At 58.1% G+C, this 16,036-nt stretch overlaps 1 protein-coding gene across 2 annotated transcripts; it reads right to left on the reverse strand.

Moving 5' to 3' along the window:
* Positions 1 to 837: 837 nt before the first annotated feature.
* Prdm12 (PR/SET domain 12) lies at positions 838 to 15,790 on the reverse strand. 2 transcript variants are annotated; one of them, XM_087183045.1, is made up of 6 exons: positions 14,969 to 15,790; positions 13,064 to 13,254; positions 11,809 to 11,919; positions 11,566 to 11,721; positions 3,552 to 3,663; positions 838 to 2,208 (listed from the first exon to the last, which is right to left on the reverse strand). In XM_087183045.1, exons 1-6 carry the CDS (start codon positions 15,189 to 15,191, stop codon positions 1,781 to 1,783), a joined length of 1,221 nt encoding a protein of 406 aa, XP_087039171.1. In that variant the 5' UTR covers positions 15,192 to 15,790; the 3' UTR covers positions 838 to 1,780. The 2 variants fall into 2 exon arrangements, with proteins under 2 accessions (XP_087039171.1, XP_087039172.1); XM_087183046.1 differs by lacking the exon at positions 11,809 to 11,919 and having other exon boundaries at positions 856 to 2,208; positions 14,969 to 15,661.
* Between the last annotated feature and the right edge of the window lie 246 nt (positions 15,791 to 16,036).

Genomic DNA, 16,036 nt, shown 5'->3' on the forward strand with positions numbered 1-16,036 from the left:
TAAAAATGCTCGGAAGTAAGAGGTTAGGAGGAGGAGTCTAATGTGGCTCACAGTGTGAGGGGGTTCGGCCCATGGTCAGGGGCTTCAGGACAGAAATATTGTGGAAGGCGGTGTGGGAGCTCAGTTCACAGCAGCGGGGAAGAAGAGCAGAGAAACAGCGTCAGAGAGGAAGGGGCAGGGACCAGACACACCCAGGACACACCACGTGTTCTCACCCTTGGGTCTCAGCGCCTAGTTGAGCGGTTGGCACGGGAGGCTGCGCGCTGCTATGAGTACTCCTGGTATAAGCGGCACGCCCGAGTCTCCGGCTGCAATTACCGCGCACAGCCACCAGGTGGGTTCTGGAGCCCTATGATCTGCTAGCGGGGACTTCTCAAAATTGAATCAACCATTTAATTTTTGTTCAAAGTCCACAGGGGCATGGAAGGTGGGGCGAGGTTTGGGAGGGAGGGAGGGAGAGTCCCAAGGAGCGAACCCTGGGCCAGGCGCAAGATGATCTTCAAAGACAGGCCGAGGGCACGCGCCCCAGCGCGCTCCCGAGGGTCCGCGGAGGTGCGCGCGTGTGCACGAGTTCACGACCGGAAGAAGGAAGCGAGCCGGAAAGCTAGCCCCCCAGGTGGGGACCATCTCGGCTGGCACATGCCGAGAACGGGGCTGACTCACGCTCCCCGGCCTGCACAACTCCTACAGGCCGGCAGGTCCAGGAGAGAGGACAGCCAGAGCCGAAGCCCTCGGCGCCTCCGCTTGGTCCTCTACAGGTCCCCAGAGCAATAAGCAATCCCAGCCATCCGGAGGGCACTGGCTAGTCATCTTGGTCCAGCCCACCATTTCTTTGAATCCTTTAGGTTGGCATAAAAACGGAAAACTAAATGGCTGTGGCAGTGCACGCTTATCATCCCAGCACTTGGGAGGCTGAGGCAGGAGGATCACCATGAGCCTGAAACCAGCCTGGGCTAGTCTTGTGGCCTCCTCTCCGGGGTCTGACCCGAACGGTGACAACCTGTTTCCCTGCAGAGGGCACCGTGGCGAATTTCAGCACCCGTAAATGGGACAATCATCCTCCCCCCCTGGCCAGCATCTGAGGGCTTTCCTGATCTTTCCACGCGCCCACCCGCTCAAACGCCAGGGAAGAAATGTTCCCAGTCATTTTTATTTTAGAATACAAGAGGTACAAATGTATTTACAGGTGTACATATACAATCAAATAATATATATCACAGTTTTGTAAATATCATTTAGATAACTATGTACAAAGGTAAAGTGACCATTTTCTGGAAGTAGAACACAGTTTCCGGAAAACTCTATACACTTTATACTTCTTTAATTAATATTATAGTTTCTTTATCTTACAAAACCCCCGACGGGAATTCAGCTAAGTGGCTGCGAGGCGGGAGGCGACACCAGAGGGCGCCCGCGGCCGGAGCCGGGGGCCGCGGGGGACTCCGGGAGCCATCGCGCTCGGAGCAGCTCCCTGGGCCTCTGCGGGCTGTTCCTGGCCCCCCACAGTCCCCGACTCTCAAGGCTATGTCCTTGGGTCCCGCCTCTCTAGGCCTCCAACCCCAGGACGCAGAGACGCGCGCCCCCAGCCAGTCCCTGGGCGCACGGGCACCGAGAGGGAGATCGGGGATGCGGCCGGTCGTGGGGGACTCCTCCAAAAGGGGGGATCCGAGCCACCAAGCCACAGGATGGCGAAGAGCGCGTACCCCGGGGCTGGGGTTCCTTTCGGGACGGGGCGCGGCGCGGAGGTGCAGTGCGCAGCGCGGGCAACTGCACGCGGCTCTCACAGCACCAAGGCCGGCAGGTGGTGCGCGGCGGCGGCGGCGGCGGCGGCGGCGGCGGCGGCGGCGGCGAGCGCGGGCGCGTGCGCGTGCGGCGCGGGGAGCGCGGGCGACTGGGGCTGCAGCGCGGCGCTGGGCGGCCGGTGGCGCGCGCTCTTCTGGTGGGCGCGCAGGCCGGCCAGCTGCGAGTAGGCGCTCTGGCACACCTGGCACTTGTAGGGCCGCTCGCCCGTGTGCAGGCGCACGTGGTTGCGCAGCGTGGATGACTGGCTGAAGCGCCGGTTGCAGAAGCGGCACACGAAGGGCTTGTCCAGCGTGTGGATGCGCATGTGCGAGCGCAGGTTGCTGCGCGAGTTGAAGCCGCGGTGGCAGATGACGCAGCGCATGCGGCCCGCCGTGCCCGCAGCCGCGTCCGCGGGGTGGAAGTCCTCTGGGGGGGGGCGTACAGGTTAGAGCGACAGGCGCGCGCCGCGCACGCCACGCCACGCCACGCCACGCCACGCGCGAACCGCGGCCCGGCCTGGCTCGGGAGTCCGACCCTCCAGACCTCCGGCTGGGGTGGGAGAGCGGGGTATCGCAGTGACTCGGCCTCCCTAACCTCATCCTGCTCGCCTGTAAAATGAGAACCTAGAGCCCCACGGGGAGGTGCACGCCTGTAATCTCAGCACTGTTGGGAGGCCGAGACAGGAGCATCGCAAGCTGGTGCCCAGCCTGGGTTATTTACCAATTTGGTGAGACTCTGTCTTAAAGTAGAATATAAAAAAGCTGGGAGTGTGTGAAGGCCCTGAGTTCAATTGCCAGTACGGGGTTCGGGGGCTAGTCAAAAACCACCTGAGGGGGCCAGGGATTTAGCTCAGTGGTTCCACCGCCTGCCCGGCAAGCACAAGGACCCGGGTTCGATCTCCGATACCAAAAAAAACCCCAAAAACCCCACCTGCGTTTAATTCATCTCACACATCCATCTACCTCCCGCTCTGAACCAGGCTGTCTGGCTGTCATCCCCGGAGAGGCGGAAATAGTGTTGCACCCGGAAGTAAAGATCAGAAGTCAGTGTAAAGCATTAGGTGTACAGCAAGGGCTCAGTAAACTGCAGCTCCTGGGCCTCAGATTTGTCCTCTAAAAAGAAGGATAATCAAATTCCACAAGGGTTTAGTGTGGCTTTTGATACTCACCAAAGGTTTTGTTTCTTACTCAGGAAACCAGAGCTGGCCTGGCAAGGCGTAAAATGTTCTGGTTTGTTTTGTTTGGTTTGGTTTTGGTTTTGTTGTTGTCCCCAGTACTAGGGAGTAAACCCAAGGTCTTTCCACTGAAGTACAACCCTGGCCCTTTTAATTTTTATTTTGAGACAGGGTCTTGGTAAATTGCCCAGGCAGTGGGATCCTCCTGCCTCAGCCTCCCAAGTGCTGGACTCACAGGCGTCAGTCACTACTATCCCAGGCCTGTAGCACAGGTCCTGAGCAGCAGTCTCTGTCTTGATGAGCAGTGTCCCCGGACACACACAGGCTCCTGTGCCCTGCTTTATACTTAGTAGAGGTCCAGGGACAGGGACAGGGACAGGGGCAGGGACAGGGGCAGGGACAGGATGTGTATGGGCTGGGAAGGAGCTGGAGATCCTGCCAAACACCTTTCCTCTACAGATGAGCAAACTGAGGCTCAGAGTGGTCCCCGAGGGGGTGCAGTGAGTTGGAACTCAGTTCATGCTCTTGCTCGGCTGCATCTCTCCTTCTGCCACCACCCGCACCTGGCCCCTGGGTCCCCTCCAGGGGCACCTACCATGTTTGTTCTTCTTCTGCTCGTCCTCCAGCCCGGGCACCCCGGGGATGCCCAGGAAGGTGTTGTGTGAGTTTCCGTACCACACCAGCAGTTCCTGGTCCGGGGGGATCATCTGCAGGGACAGAGGCCGGGTAAGGTCGGGGAGGCCACAAGGCTCTCCACCATCTGTACCAGCTGCACTCACAAGCACGTCCAGCCCACGGCCACAGGACAGGGGCTTGCGGGGCTGGGCCTGCTGTTGCCGTGGAGCGAGGGCAGTGAGCTCCCAGGCTTGGCTACACCCTGCCTGAGAATGTTCTGGAAACTGCTCTGTTCCAAGCACTCGGCAGCCTGGAGTCTGCGGACGTCCCCACCCTACAGGGCCCTGCACAGCTCGGTGCACACAGCTGATGCTAAGAAAGGAGCACTCGGGCTGCTGGGTGTCTCCGCCTCTGGAGATGCTGGTGTGCAGCCTCACATGGAGCCCACCACGAGTGCCTACAGCACAGGCCAGCCTGGCCGCCTGGGAAATGCCAGAGCTCACTGTCAGCCACGGCCGAGGGAGGCCTGGTCCAGAGGGGATGCCCCAAGGGACCCGCCTTGATGAGAGTCGGTCAGTCTCCCAGGTGAGGCCTAGAGGCCTCGGCCAGGAAGAGCAGATGAGAAAGGGACAGCGAGCACCACCCTGAGCCCCGGTCCCCAGAGAGCTGGCTGCCACACCTGCTCTGGGGTAGCTGGAGAAAGCAGACGGCCCGCAACTGCTGCCTTGGGTCCCGGGGGGGGGCCCCTTCAGGAGCACTCCCGAGGGAGGGGTGTCTGAAGCTCCCTGAGCAAGTCCCAGAGAGAAGGTCCTCCGTGGGGTGTGGCCCCGTCACCCCCCAGACCCCCTCATCCAGCTCTGCTGACCCCAAGAGGAGGAGTGGGGGCGGGAGGGTAGGGGTCCCCGGTCCCTCGGCCAGGCCCATGGCTACCGTGCCCCTTCCGGAGACCCCATGGCCTGCGGGTTTCAGAGTGTGACCTCAGGGCAGGCATAACGGCCAGCTCTCGGGGACCAGGCCTCCTGTGGTGCTCTGGTCATTCATAGTTTCGGTGGCTGTCCAGGAGGCCAGTGGAAAAGGGGCAGAGAAGAGAGGCTTTGGGAGCCACTGGGCCCAGAGCATGAGAGAGGGCACCAGAGGGGAGCTCCGGAGTGGCCAGGAGGGTGGGAGAGGAGGAGGGAGGGGAAGAGAGGAGAGAAAGGAGATTAAGAAAGGGAGGAGAAGGGAGGGAAGGAGGGAGGAGAGAAGAGACAATTACACCCCAGAGTGGATGCCGGACTTCAGTCGCTTAGGGTAAATTGATCGTGAAGGAAGCCACTGTACAAGACGGGGCAGGTGGGCTGTGTCACCAGACCCCCCACACCTTAAGTCACTGCCTCTCTCATTCCAAGTTCTCAAATGAGGGCATGGTCGGGGAACACACAATCCTGGAGGTGCCCTGCAGCCCTGGTGTGAGTCACCTCCAGCACTGTCCCAGCCTGCTTGGGTCTCAGCTGAGATGGGTCACTGGATCTGGTGCCTCTGACGCCCTCGGCCAAGGGCCCCGAGCCTGTCCCCTCCGGAGGCCATGCTGCACGGGGCTCCAGCAGCAGCCCCACCTGCCTCGTGCCATGGGGCCGTCCTTTTCTCAGCTCTGAAGCATCACCCTGGCCACCCTGCCTGGTGTTGGGCAGCAGAGTTTTGTGCTCTCAGCCCCTGCACCACCAAGACTCAGAATCGCTGGTGCTGTCCTCCCAGCCACATCCTTTGCAGGGGTCTGGGACATCCAGCCCTTGAGGCACTGCAGGGTGGCTCACAGCCCTGGCATCATGAAAGCCCAGCATGGTGGGGCTTTGCCTCCGGGTCCAGGAAGAGCACGGGGCGGGCCTGGACACGCCGAGGACAACAGCCCCACACCAGTGCCACTCTCTCCAGCTCCATCTGTCCCGCAGGAGAAGCCACTGCTCGGGCACAGACATGGACAGAGCCCCAGGCAGCCACGGCGCTCAGAGGGGCTGGCAGTGACCAAGTCTGGGGACAGGACCAAGGCAACGCTGGCCCTTCAGTTCCGAGAGAAAATAACAACTATTATTAAATACAAAGTAAATATAATAAGCTAGGCGTGCCAGCACGTGCCTGTCATCCTAGCACAGGGGAGGCTGAGGCAGGAGGAGAGCTACATTCTCAGCCTTTTTAAAAATGTATTTTTTATTTTGAGACAGGGTCTCACTAAGTCACTAAAGCTGCCCAGACTGAGCTTGAGCTTTCAGTCCTCCTGCCTCAGCCTCCCACAGTGCTGGGATCATAGGTGTGCACCACTACACTCAGTAGTAGGAATGTTATTTTAAATATAACAACATCATGGTGCCTGGTGTAGTATAAGGGTGAATCATTTATTTACTAGCATATTTTAAAAATGTACTAAAATGGATTTTACTCCTTAACTTAAAAAATTAAAACCTACTGCCAGGGATTTAGCTCCGTGGTGCCGAACCAGCTTGCCAAGTGCAAGGTCCTGAGTTCGATCCCCGGTACCAAAAAAAAAAAAAAAAAAAATTAAAACATATGAGCATAAATGTATATGTGTGTAACAGGGTGAACAATGAAACCCTCTCTCTAGGTGCCCCCCTGGCTGCCGCCAGCTCTCTGGATGTCTTCCCTAGAAAGGCTTGGCCTCCTGAGACATTTGGAAAAAATGCTGATTAAAGGTCTGCGTGGAGAAGCATGATGGGCAGAGTGACTTCCAGTTCACATGGTGCATCCGGGTTTTTGGAAAACAGCGCACTGGGCCTGGGTGCACACCTGCCATCCCAGCACTCAGGAGGCTGAGGCAGGAGGATCATGAGTTCAAGCTCAGTCTGGGCAATGTAGTGAGACTCTGTCTCAAAAAATAAAAATAGCAATGGCTGTGGATGCAGCTCAGTGCAGAGGCCCTGTACCAAAGCAAAAACCAAAGCAAACAAGCAAAAAAATATGTCTATTACTTCTATACACACAATAAAACATGTAAAAATAATTTTTTTCAGAGTTTAGGACTTTTAATTTGCCCTAAAAATCACTGAAGTAAGCATCATGATAAAGGATCCTGCTTTGCTTTACAACACTTACACACACACACACACACACACACACACACACTCATGTACATGCACACATGCCCTTATTTGTAGGGAAAAAATGGTTCTGTACATGGAAAAACATTTTTAAAAAGAAAGAAAGTCTAAAGCCAGCTGTGGTGGCACACACTGCAATCGCAACACTCAGGCGGCTGAGGCAGGAGGATCACCATGAGTTTGAGGCCAGCCTGGGCTATGTAATGAGTTCGAGGCCAGCCTGAACTACACACCGAGACCCTGTCTCAAAAAACTATTAAAAAGTCCGTTAGAAGAACTGAGTGGAATTGAGGACACAGGTCCCCAGGCAGCTGGATGCTACCAGCCTCATGGGCACAGAGGAGGGGACTGAGACCCCGACCCTGCTCCCCACCTGCTCCTGGGCACGCTGCATCCCCCGAGTCCCTGTGGTCCAGCCCAGGAGACTCTGGAGCTGCAGCTACTCCAGGAGATGCTCCCAGGGCCCCTCGAAGCTTCCCAGGCCAGAGCAGCCCCCGCCTCCCTGCAAGCATGGTCACCATTGTCACTTGGCTGGCCCAGGGCGGCCCTGTATGCACGGGACTGTGACGGCCTGAGTCAGCCGCTCACTCCCAGTTCCCGGAGCTGACATCGGTTCAGGATTCGCCACCCATAAAAGCAGTTCCCGAAGGAACCAATTCCCGTACCACAAAATCCACATCACCAAAGCCCAAGTCTTGTTGACAAGTTTTATGGCCTTTCGGCTCATTCATCTTAACATCCCCGGCAGCCCCGAGTTCTGTCCTGCTCCACTTTCTGAATTTTTATTCTCATTTGGAAATGGTGAGCTGTGGGGTTTGTTTTCCTAATACACATTCATGCCACACCATTGAGCGTGCTCCCGGGAGACTGCTCCAGCCGTCCCTGTGCAGAAGGTGGCGTGTCATCCGGGTGAACATCAATTTCCATCGTACACAGATGTCCTGACACGTCAATTAATAGAGTCCCAGAAAACAGACAACAGCCAGGGCGGCCATACAGGGCGATCTGGCGCTGAGCTCTGCAGCCCAACAGGCCTGGGTTCAACGCACGGCTCAGCAGTCTCCCAGGATCTCCTGAACTTCAGTTTTATCATCATTAAAATGGGGCAAGCCGGCTGGGCCATGCAGGGCCCTGGGTTCCATCCCCAACACCTCAGCTAGCTAGGTAAATAAATACATAAACAAATAGGACAGGAATAGAAATAGAGAGTACCTCACAGGGCTGAACAAATTCTATTTTTTGTTTTTGTTTTGGTTTTTTGAGACCAGGTCTTGCTCTATAGTTCAGATTGGACTTGATCTCACTGTGCAGCCCAGGCTGGCCTCAGACTCGTGGCCATCCTACTGCCTCAGTCTCCCAAGTGCTGGGATGACAGATGTGCACCGCCATGACCGGTCAAATTCTATTTTTAAGCAGTTGTGGCTGGAGCACACCTATCATCCTAGTGCTGAAGAAGCCAATGCAGGAGGATTGCCAGGAGTTCCAGGCCAGCCTGGGCTACATAGTGAGTTCAAGTCCAGCCCCAACTACAGAGACCCTGTCTAAAAAAGAAAAGAAAGGTGTATGGCTGGGAATGTAGCTGGGTGATAGAGCACTTGCTTATGTAGCATGTGCAAGGTCCTGGCATGTGCACTGCCCAGTATCAAAAAAAGAAAAAAAGTTTCTAAGACCTTTTGCAAAGGGTGGGAGCATAGAGCCACATGGTGAATGCTCTGCAGACGGTAACACTGATGCTATGGTCAGTAGAGCACTCTAAGTGTCCACCAGCAAGCAAGGTCAAAAGAACAATCAAGCTCGTTCTCATAGTTAAGATAAGAGTCAGGCACTGTGGTGCATGCTTGTAATCCCAGCTACTTAAGAGGTTGAGGCAGGAGGAGCTCATGTTTTCAGCCAGTCTGGGAAACTTAGCAAGACCCTGTGTCAGAATACAAATTTATAAAAGAGCTAGCTGTAGCTCAGTGAAAGAGCTTGCATAGCATGTACCAGGCTCTGGGCTCAATCTCTGGTACTGAAAATAAATAAATAAGAGAAAAAAGAAAAAGCTTAATTACCTGAAATAAGCAGGAAAAGTGGCAAGAAAAGCCTACATTTCAGGGTCCAATTATTTGCCAAAACATAGGGAAGGGAAAGGCTGAGAATATTCATCTGAATACCAAAATCCAAAACGGTAATAACTTATTCCTAAATCCTCTCCTTGTGCCAGCTTTTGATGTTAGGCCAGGGATTTAGCTCAGTGGTTCTGCTGCCTGCTTTGCAAGAGCAAGGATCCGAGTTCAATCCCTGGTAGAGAGAGAGAGAGAGAGAGAGAGAGAGAGAGAGAGAGAGAGAGAGAGAGAAAGAAATGTGGCCTGAAATTAGGTAAAAATCTTGGGGCAGACTGTGTGTTCCTGGAAGGGTCCCCGAGCTACTGCTTACCACCTGGCCTGGCCCCTGAGCCTGGAAGGTGGCCGTGGCTGGCATGGGACAGACCCGGCCCTGTGCCACACTCACCACGGACGTCCTGCCCATCGTCCAGCAAATAACAGGTTACTGTTATAAAGCACAAAAGCACTCGTGAGTGGCGAAAGATTAAAAAAACAGATTGCTGCTCAGGTTCTTCTTCCTGGCTGACCCTGCCCGGAGAACAGCAGCCGATTGATTCTGGAGGCGTCAGGCAGCAGCCGGGGTGACCAGCAGGGGCCCCGGTCCAGCCTGTGAGGGCTGGGCGAGCCAAACAGTACTCATGGACACCCGGACACGCAATTCACCCAGGACGTGCGAGCTGGCCTGACAAAGGGGCTGGAGGAAACTGCTGCTGAGAAAAAAGTGCCCAACTTCACGCACGAGTGGGAACTGGGGGTGTTTGATGTTCCCTGCTCGCCCCTCGTTCATGGTCCCTTCATAGGGGCCTCACTAACCTTGGAAGCACTGAGAGCCATGTTGGAGTCTCTGTTCATCTGAACCATCCACACCACACATACAATAGTACACGGCTTACATAAGTCTACATAAGGTAGCCTTTGATTTTACAAACTTTAATTCCTGATCAAATGTAAATGAACATTTTTCCCTAATCCTACAAATTCCAGTCTCTCTCTGGAGCTGTTCTCAGCCACCTTGGCCTCTGATTCTGCATTTTTTTCTTTTCTTTCTATTTTTTGTTTTGTTTTGATTGTTTTTATTTTGTTTTGTTTTTTGAGACAGGGCCTTGGTATGTAGCCCAGGCTGGCCTCAAACTACAGGTGATCCTCCTGCCTCAGCTTCCTGAGTGTGTGCCACCATTCCTGGTGGACTCTGCATTTCTGTGTCAGTGTCTGCTCGTGTGCCCTGACCCTGTCTGGCTTTCTATAGGTGTGATGTGTGCAGGGGGTTGAGACACAGGGCCCTGTGCCTGCCCCAGCCAGGAGCACTGTTGCCAAAAGAACGTGGACAGGGGTTTCTGGGCTGCCTCGTGCCTGTGTGCGTGTGTGTGCATGCACACGTCTGTGTGGAGAGGGGATGTATATTCCATGGCGGGAAGGAGTGCGTGAATGTGACCCTGTGTGTGTGTGTGTGTGAGAGAGAGAGAGAGAGAGAGAGAGAGCCTGAGAGCCAGGTGAGGATCCAGGAGGATGCACTCTGCTAACTGGTTTTCAGCTGCACCAGAAGCCAATTCTAGGAAGTGGTGGCTCGGCCACAGGGTCACAGGGACCACCCTTGTCCCACCCTGACCCACCCTGGCCATGGCACTTTGGGTTCCAAGGAGGCCCTGCTCGTTCTGCTTTCTCCCCCGACCTCCTGGGCCTCCAGGGCCGCCCCTCGGCTGGGACCCGGTCCCCTGCCACACCAGGTCAGGCCAAGGCCCTCATCCTGGGAGGGTCCCTGGGGCCTGGCTCTTCAGGGACAATAGGATCCCAGTCCCCAAAGCTGCTAGGCCTGGGCACCCCGGAGGCTTCTAGCCCAGGGAGCAAAGGGAGTTCGGACTAAAAGGCAGCCCTTCTCTGGGCCCAGAGGGGCTCTTCCAGGCCACTGAAAAAACACAGCCGAGCCTCAGCCCCTCAGCCCCGCCAGTCTCGCTTCTCCCCATGTGGGAGCAGATGCTGAGGGCCAGGCCAGTGTGCAGGGACAGCTGTCGCCCTGCACGGCACTCACACCCGGGCCAGCGCAGAACCCAGCTCCTGCCTAGGGCACTGTCCGGGAGAATCCCCTTGGCGTGGCCACCGGGCTACCACGGCGCTTCCAGCTCCACAGCATCAGCCACCCACCCCCTGCACCTCAGCTTTTCCACCTCTTCCGAGGGTCCCCCTAGCAGGAGTACCACCTTCTCAGGCCTGACTCAGCCCTCGCCCCTCACGAGTCTTCGGACAGTGTGGGGAGTGGCCTCTGCCCTCCTGCCACCCCACCCTGCCCCACTGCTCTGAGAGGGCTCACCTCACGGCACAGCGACACACGCTGACCCCGCAGAGGCCTGGTAGGGGCCCTGCACTCTGCCTGTGAGCTGTTGGACCCTCACCCAGGACCCTCCTCATGGGGTCACATGGAGATCAGACACAATAGTGCTTGCCCTGTGTCCCTAGGCAGCCTGGCACTCAGCACACGGTCCCTCTCCCACCCAAACGCATCCCTGCCCTGCCTTCCACTCCTCATCTTGTCCTCCGAAATGTCCTGACCTCTGAGCCGAAGCACACCCTTAGCCAGTCTCCTGGATGTCACTAGTGAGACGTTCACGACACTCACACGGCATGAAGTTGAAAGTGCTGATCCTGCCAATGTGCAGCAGAAAGCCCCAGCCCTGCAGCCCAGGCAGGGCCAGCTGAGCAGGCGTCAATGTCCCTCCATCCTCTGTGGTGCACCGTCCTGCAGGGACCCCCACTGGCCCCTACACAGCAGCGTGCACACACAGACACACACACACACACACACGCATGCACATGCACACGCACGGACCTCGATGGCCTTGTAGAAGATGCTGGTGCCGATCTGGACCACCTCCAGGTTTTGCTCCTGCTCATTCCGGGCACACTTGATGTAGGTCATCCAGCTTCGGTGGTCTTCCTGGCTGGCATCAATGAAGTACCGCACCGTACCGTCTTCGTTGAACACCTGGGCACAGGTAGAGAGAAGCCCAGGTGAGCCAGGGCCGTGCCATCTGTGTGGTTGGTACCCAAGTCCCAGTCCCAGGCCAGGTACCTCTGCAAACCCTTTCCATTCCTGAGCAGCCCGGGAAGTGGGTAAAGCTGCGATCAGCTCCGTTTGCTCACTGAGGAAAGGGAGGCTGCTGGAATGGTTTCTTGCGGGAGGCTGGTAGGGTAGAAGGGGCCAAAGGGACATCAGTGTCCAGGGCCCCGTGGCTGACCACGACCTGCTCCTGCTGCCAGGGCCTCCTGACTCCCAAAGAAGAGGGGCTTTGAGGGATCACTGCCCAGACAAAGTGGTCCCCAGCTAGCTCCCCTGGAAGCTGCAGAGGTACCCTGGAGCACTGGCCAGGACCTCAGAGAAAACACAGGAGCCCGGAGATGGAAGGCTGCTCGCTGTAGCATCCCGGCCTGGCCTAAGCTGCTTTGTGGGAGCTGCCAAGGGTGCTCAGAGGTCAAACTACACCTTAACTTATAACCTAGCAACAACTGGAAAAGATAACCCCTAGCTCAGGCCTCCAGAGGAAGAAGGTGAGGTCAGGTGAGGCCTCGGGGTGGGTCGCCCCCCTGTGCCCCGCCTCCTGCTCCTGTGGCCAGCTGCACCATTGTCCCCCTGGGCTCCCCGGGGTCTGCTGGCTTGGGGAGCAGTAGAGCAGGAATGAGGTTAGGAAGGAGAGACGCCATCTGGGCCAGTAGGTTTCCTGTTCTGCAGGGCAAGGGCCCCAGGAGGACAAACAGCAGCCGGAGCGGCTCTGTCCTCAGGGTGGCCCTTGCTGGCATCTGGCACTGTGGCAGTAGGGCTCAGAAGGCCTGGGATGGAAGCCTCAGCGATGACCACTTTAGTATGTCATCATCTCCTGGGGTTGGGAAACTGAGTCCCAAGAAACACAGGTTTCTGTTGGTCTCCATGTGACCACACCTCACCCCGAGCTGGGGCTGGCCCTGGGGCACATCCCTGGCTGCTTCTGTGAGCAGGGGTAAAATTCAGGCGTTTGGGAGGTCGTTCCCAGGTGGCTTCCCCGTGGCCCCTGAGGACCTGAGGCAGGCAAGCAGAGGGTCCTGCTGGATCCCCCTGCCCAGTCTGTGACGTGCAGACAGCAATAACTGTGCCCTAGGATTGGCCTGAACAGGCAGGGAAGGTCAGGTTTTTCCCACTGAGGGCCTGGGCTGGTGGTTTGGGGAGAAATCTCCAGGAGAAAAAGCTCCATGCCTGGCTGGCCTTGGTCACCTTAAGGTCCTGGCCCGGGGCATTCAGGCCCGGAGCGTCCACGACTCCTGGCAAGACCCGAAGCTGCCAGGCCCTCGCCTACCTCCCACATCAAGTTGTTGTTCTTGCAGATGTCCACATGCTCGGGGGCGATGACACGGCCAGTGAAGGGGCCCATCTCGGTGCCTGCCTTGATCCACGTTTTGGAGAAGATGCCAAGGCCCTCGCCAGGGATGGAGCTCTGGGCGATGATCACCTCCACAGGCAGCACCAGGCTGGACAGTTTCTGCACCTCTGAGGCAGGCGCGGGAGCCGGGTGAACGCCCGCGAGCAAGCGCCAGTCCCGACCGACCGGAGCCGGAGCTGAGCTGAGCGGAGTGGCCCTTCCCACCCAGGCCCCGCCCGTCCTCCCCAGCCTGGCCAGCCCCAAGCCATCCCAACCCGACAGTCTCCGGCGACCAGAGAGCAGTCACACGCAGAGGCTTGGTGACGGGAGTGCCTCCCCTCTGTCGCAGCCCAGGACCCTCCGTGCCCTTGAAAGCAAGCGGCCTTTCTGTCCCTCCATGAATTCATGAATTCTCAACGCTTGCACCACCCGCCCTGCCTTCCATCAGGGGAAAGCATGAGAACTAGCGAGCCCGCTGCTGCTTGTGGATTTATGGATGGGGAAACTGAGGCCAGGTCCTTCCAGCATGTAACAGCCAACCTGGGACTCTAGCCCAGTCCTGTTCAGGGTGCTTTGGCCAGTTGGTCACTCGGCAACCCCTGTGGACCCCGGCAGGCACAGGCGCTGTTGGAGGAGGCCGGCCGGTCAGCCCTGGGGACCCATCTTAGAACAGAAGGCGGCAAACGCTGGACTGCACGCTGTGACCCCAGGCACCCTGGCTCCCTCTCCGCTCCAGGCAAGCTCCGAAGTGGCCTCTCCAGGCTGGGATGCGCGGTGGCCACCAGCCCCCCGGGAGTTCCCCTGTCGGGCCTCTTCGGCCAGGGTGGGAGCAGCCAGGCACACAGGGGCGGCCTCCTTGTCTTACAAGGTTCCCCTCTAAGCTACCTGGGAAAATACCCAGCGAGTGGGCCTGCTGAAAGGGGGGGTTAAACGGTGTCCATTGCAGCGCGGCCGGCAATTTGTCACGCTGTTAAAGTGATCGCATTCACTGGGCTCCATTCGAAAGAAATTGCTAATTCTAAATTCATTAGCCCTGGAAGAATGCTGTAGCAGTAAATTGTAGCTCAATGTGGAGGGGACTTGTTTAAAAGAGGCCGAGGAATTCCCCTTACAAAAAGGGGGGATTAGATGGTTGACATAGCGTGAATGGAAGTGGAATTAGTCTTCACGGTAAATTAAGAGAGGAACAGAAATCGTAAAGGGGGAAGAGAGGGCGATGGGCAGAGATGCCAGCGCCGGGGGAAGATATTGTTTGCGGGTTGATGAATGAGGAATAAGAACTTGAGACATCTTAAAGAAAAGAAACTTCTCTCTCTCTCTCTCTCTCTCTCTGTCTCTCATCTCTCTCTCTCTTTCTCTCTGTGGCTTTTTCTCCTGGCCTGCCACCTTCCGCCCCCTCCATGGCCCCCACTGCCTTTTAAAGTTCTTGGTTTAAGTGGGAACTTTCACAGGTCAAGCCCAAGTTAACCAATGAATTTAAAACCACTTCTTTTTGAGTCAACTGCTATTACACGCCTAGTAAGGCTTTCAATGCCAGGAACCTGCCAGCCCAGGGCGGAGGGTGGGACGGGCAGAGGGCCTCTCGGAGTGCCTGGAGCAGTGAGCTGTGTCGCCGCTGAGTCGCTGGGATCCGGTCCTGGCTGGGAGACCCCCGCCCCCGGCTGATCAGAGCCCCCTTTGGAGGGGGGGGTGCTGAAGCGCAACCAGCCGCACAAGAGCAGAGTTGGTTGCAGCAGCCAACAAGCCCTGCGCCCCGCTGCGGCCCTCGCCTAGACAGCGTAGGGATGCGGCGGCGGGGAGGTAGGGCTGGGACGGCCCGACGGCAGGGCCAGGGAGACTCACCGCCCGAGAAGGACTGCGCCAGCACCTCGGCGGTAAAGGCCGTCTTGGGGCTGGCGTGGTGACTCCTGTCTTCCAGGAGCTGCTCGCCCAGCGCGTTGCGCCATCGGCCGTACAGAAAGCTGTGCAGGATGTCGGAGGTGATGACCTCGGCCAACGCCAGCCCCGGCGCTTTCAGCCCTGTCTTGAGCACCAGGGCCTCAGCCGGGAGCACGGAGCCCATCATGGGCAGCCCGGGGCTCACCGGCGCCGGGGAAGGACTGCTGGGCTGGGCCGAGGGGAGCGGAGGAGGAGAGGAGAGGAGAGGAGAGGGCTGCGCTGGAGGGGGAGAAGGAAAAGGAGGAGGAGAAGGGGGCGGCGGCAGCCAGGGGAGGCTTCGAGGGAGGAAAGTGAACGAGGGGAGACAGGCGGGGAGGATGGAGACAGAAACCTGCAGGGATGGCAGCAGAGGAGGCGCGGAGGGCTGCAGAGGCGGGAACAGGGGGTGCGGGTGGGTGGGAGGCGGTAGCTGCCAGGGACGCGGCGAGGGGCTCTCGGACGCGCGCCTGCCTGTCGCACACCCAGCCGGGACCGTCTTCCCCTTGGCAAAATCTCAGCGCCTTTATAGGAGCCGCAGTGACCCACCTAATTGGTTATTAATGACCCCCTGACGTCGGAGGACAGACTTGCTGGGCCCGGCCGGGCTCCGAGGAGCCTCGGCTGAGAGCGCGGGGGGCGGGGGCGCGCGGACCGCTCGCTACGGCCCCTCCGCTCCTCCCTCCCCTTCGCTTCCTCCTCCTCTCCCCGTGGGAAGCGCCAGGCGGGGAGGGAGGCTCAGCCCGCGGCGCGGAGAGGAGGAGAGGAGGGGTCGGCAGGGAGGGGACGCGGCGAGGCTCACTCGTCCGGACTCCAGGGACCGCCTGGCCTGGCCTGGCCTGGGCCCGCGCGCGCCTCCCGTCCCGGGCCAGGTGCGCGCTCAGCACCCGCCCGCCCGGCCTTCGCCTGCGCCTCCGGGCGCTCGGACTCTCCGGCCCTGCGCTCTCCCGGGTCCTCGCCCCACGCGGCCAGGTCACCTGGCGCCCGCAGCTCCAG

This window comes from Heterocephalus glaber, unplaced genomic scaffold (assembly GCF_053883595.1).
Source record: "Heterocephalus glaber isolate CG9 unplaced genomic scaffold, H.glaber_assembly_v1.0 deba00001479, whole genome shotgun sequence".
NCBI lineage: Eukaryota > Metazoa > Chordata > Mammalia > Rodentia > Bathyergidae > Heterocephalus > Heterocephalus glaber.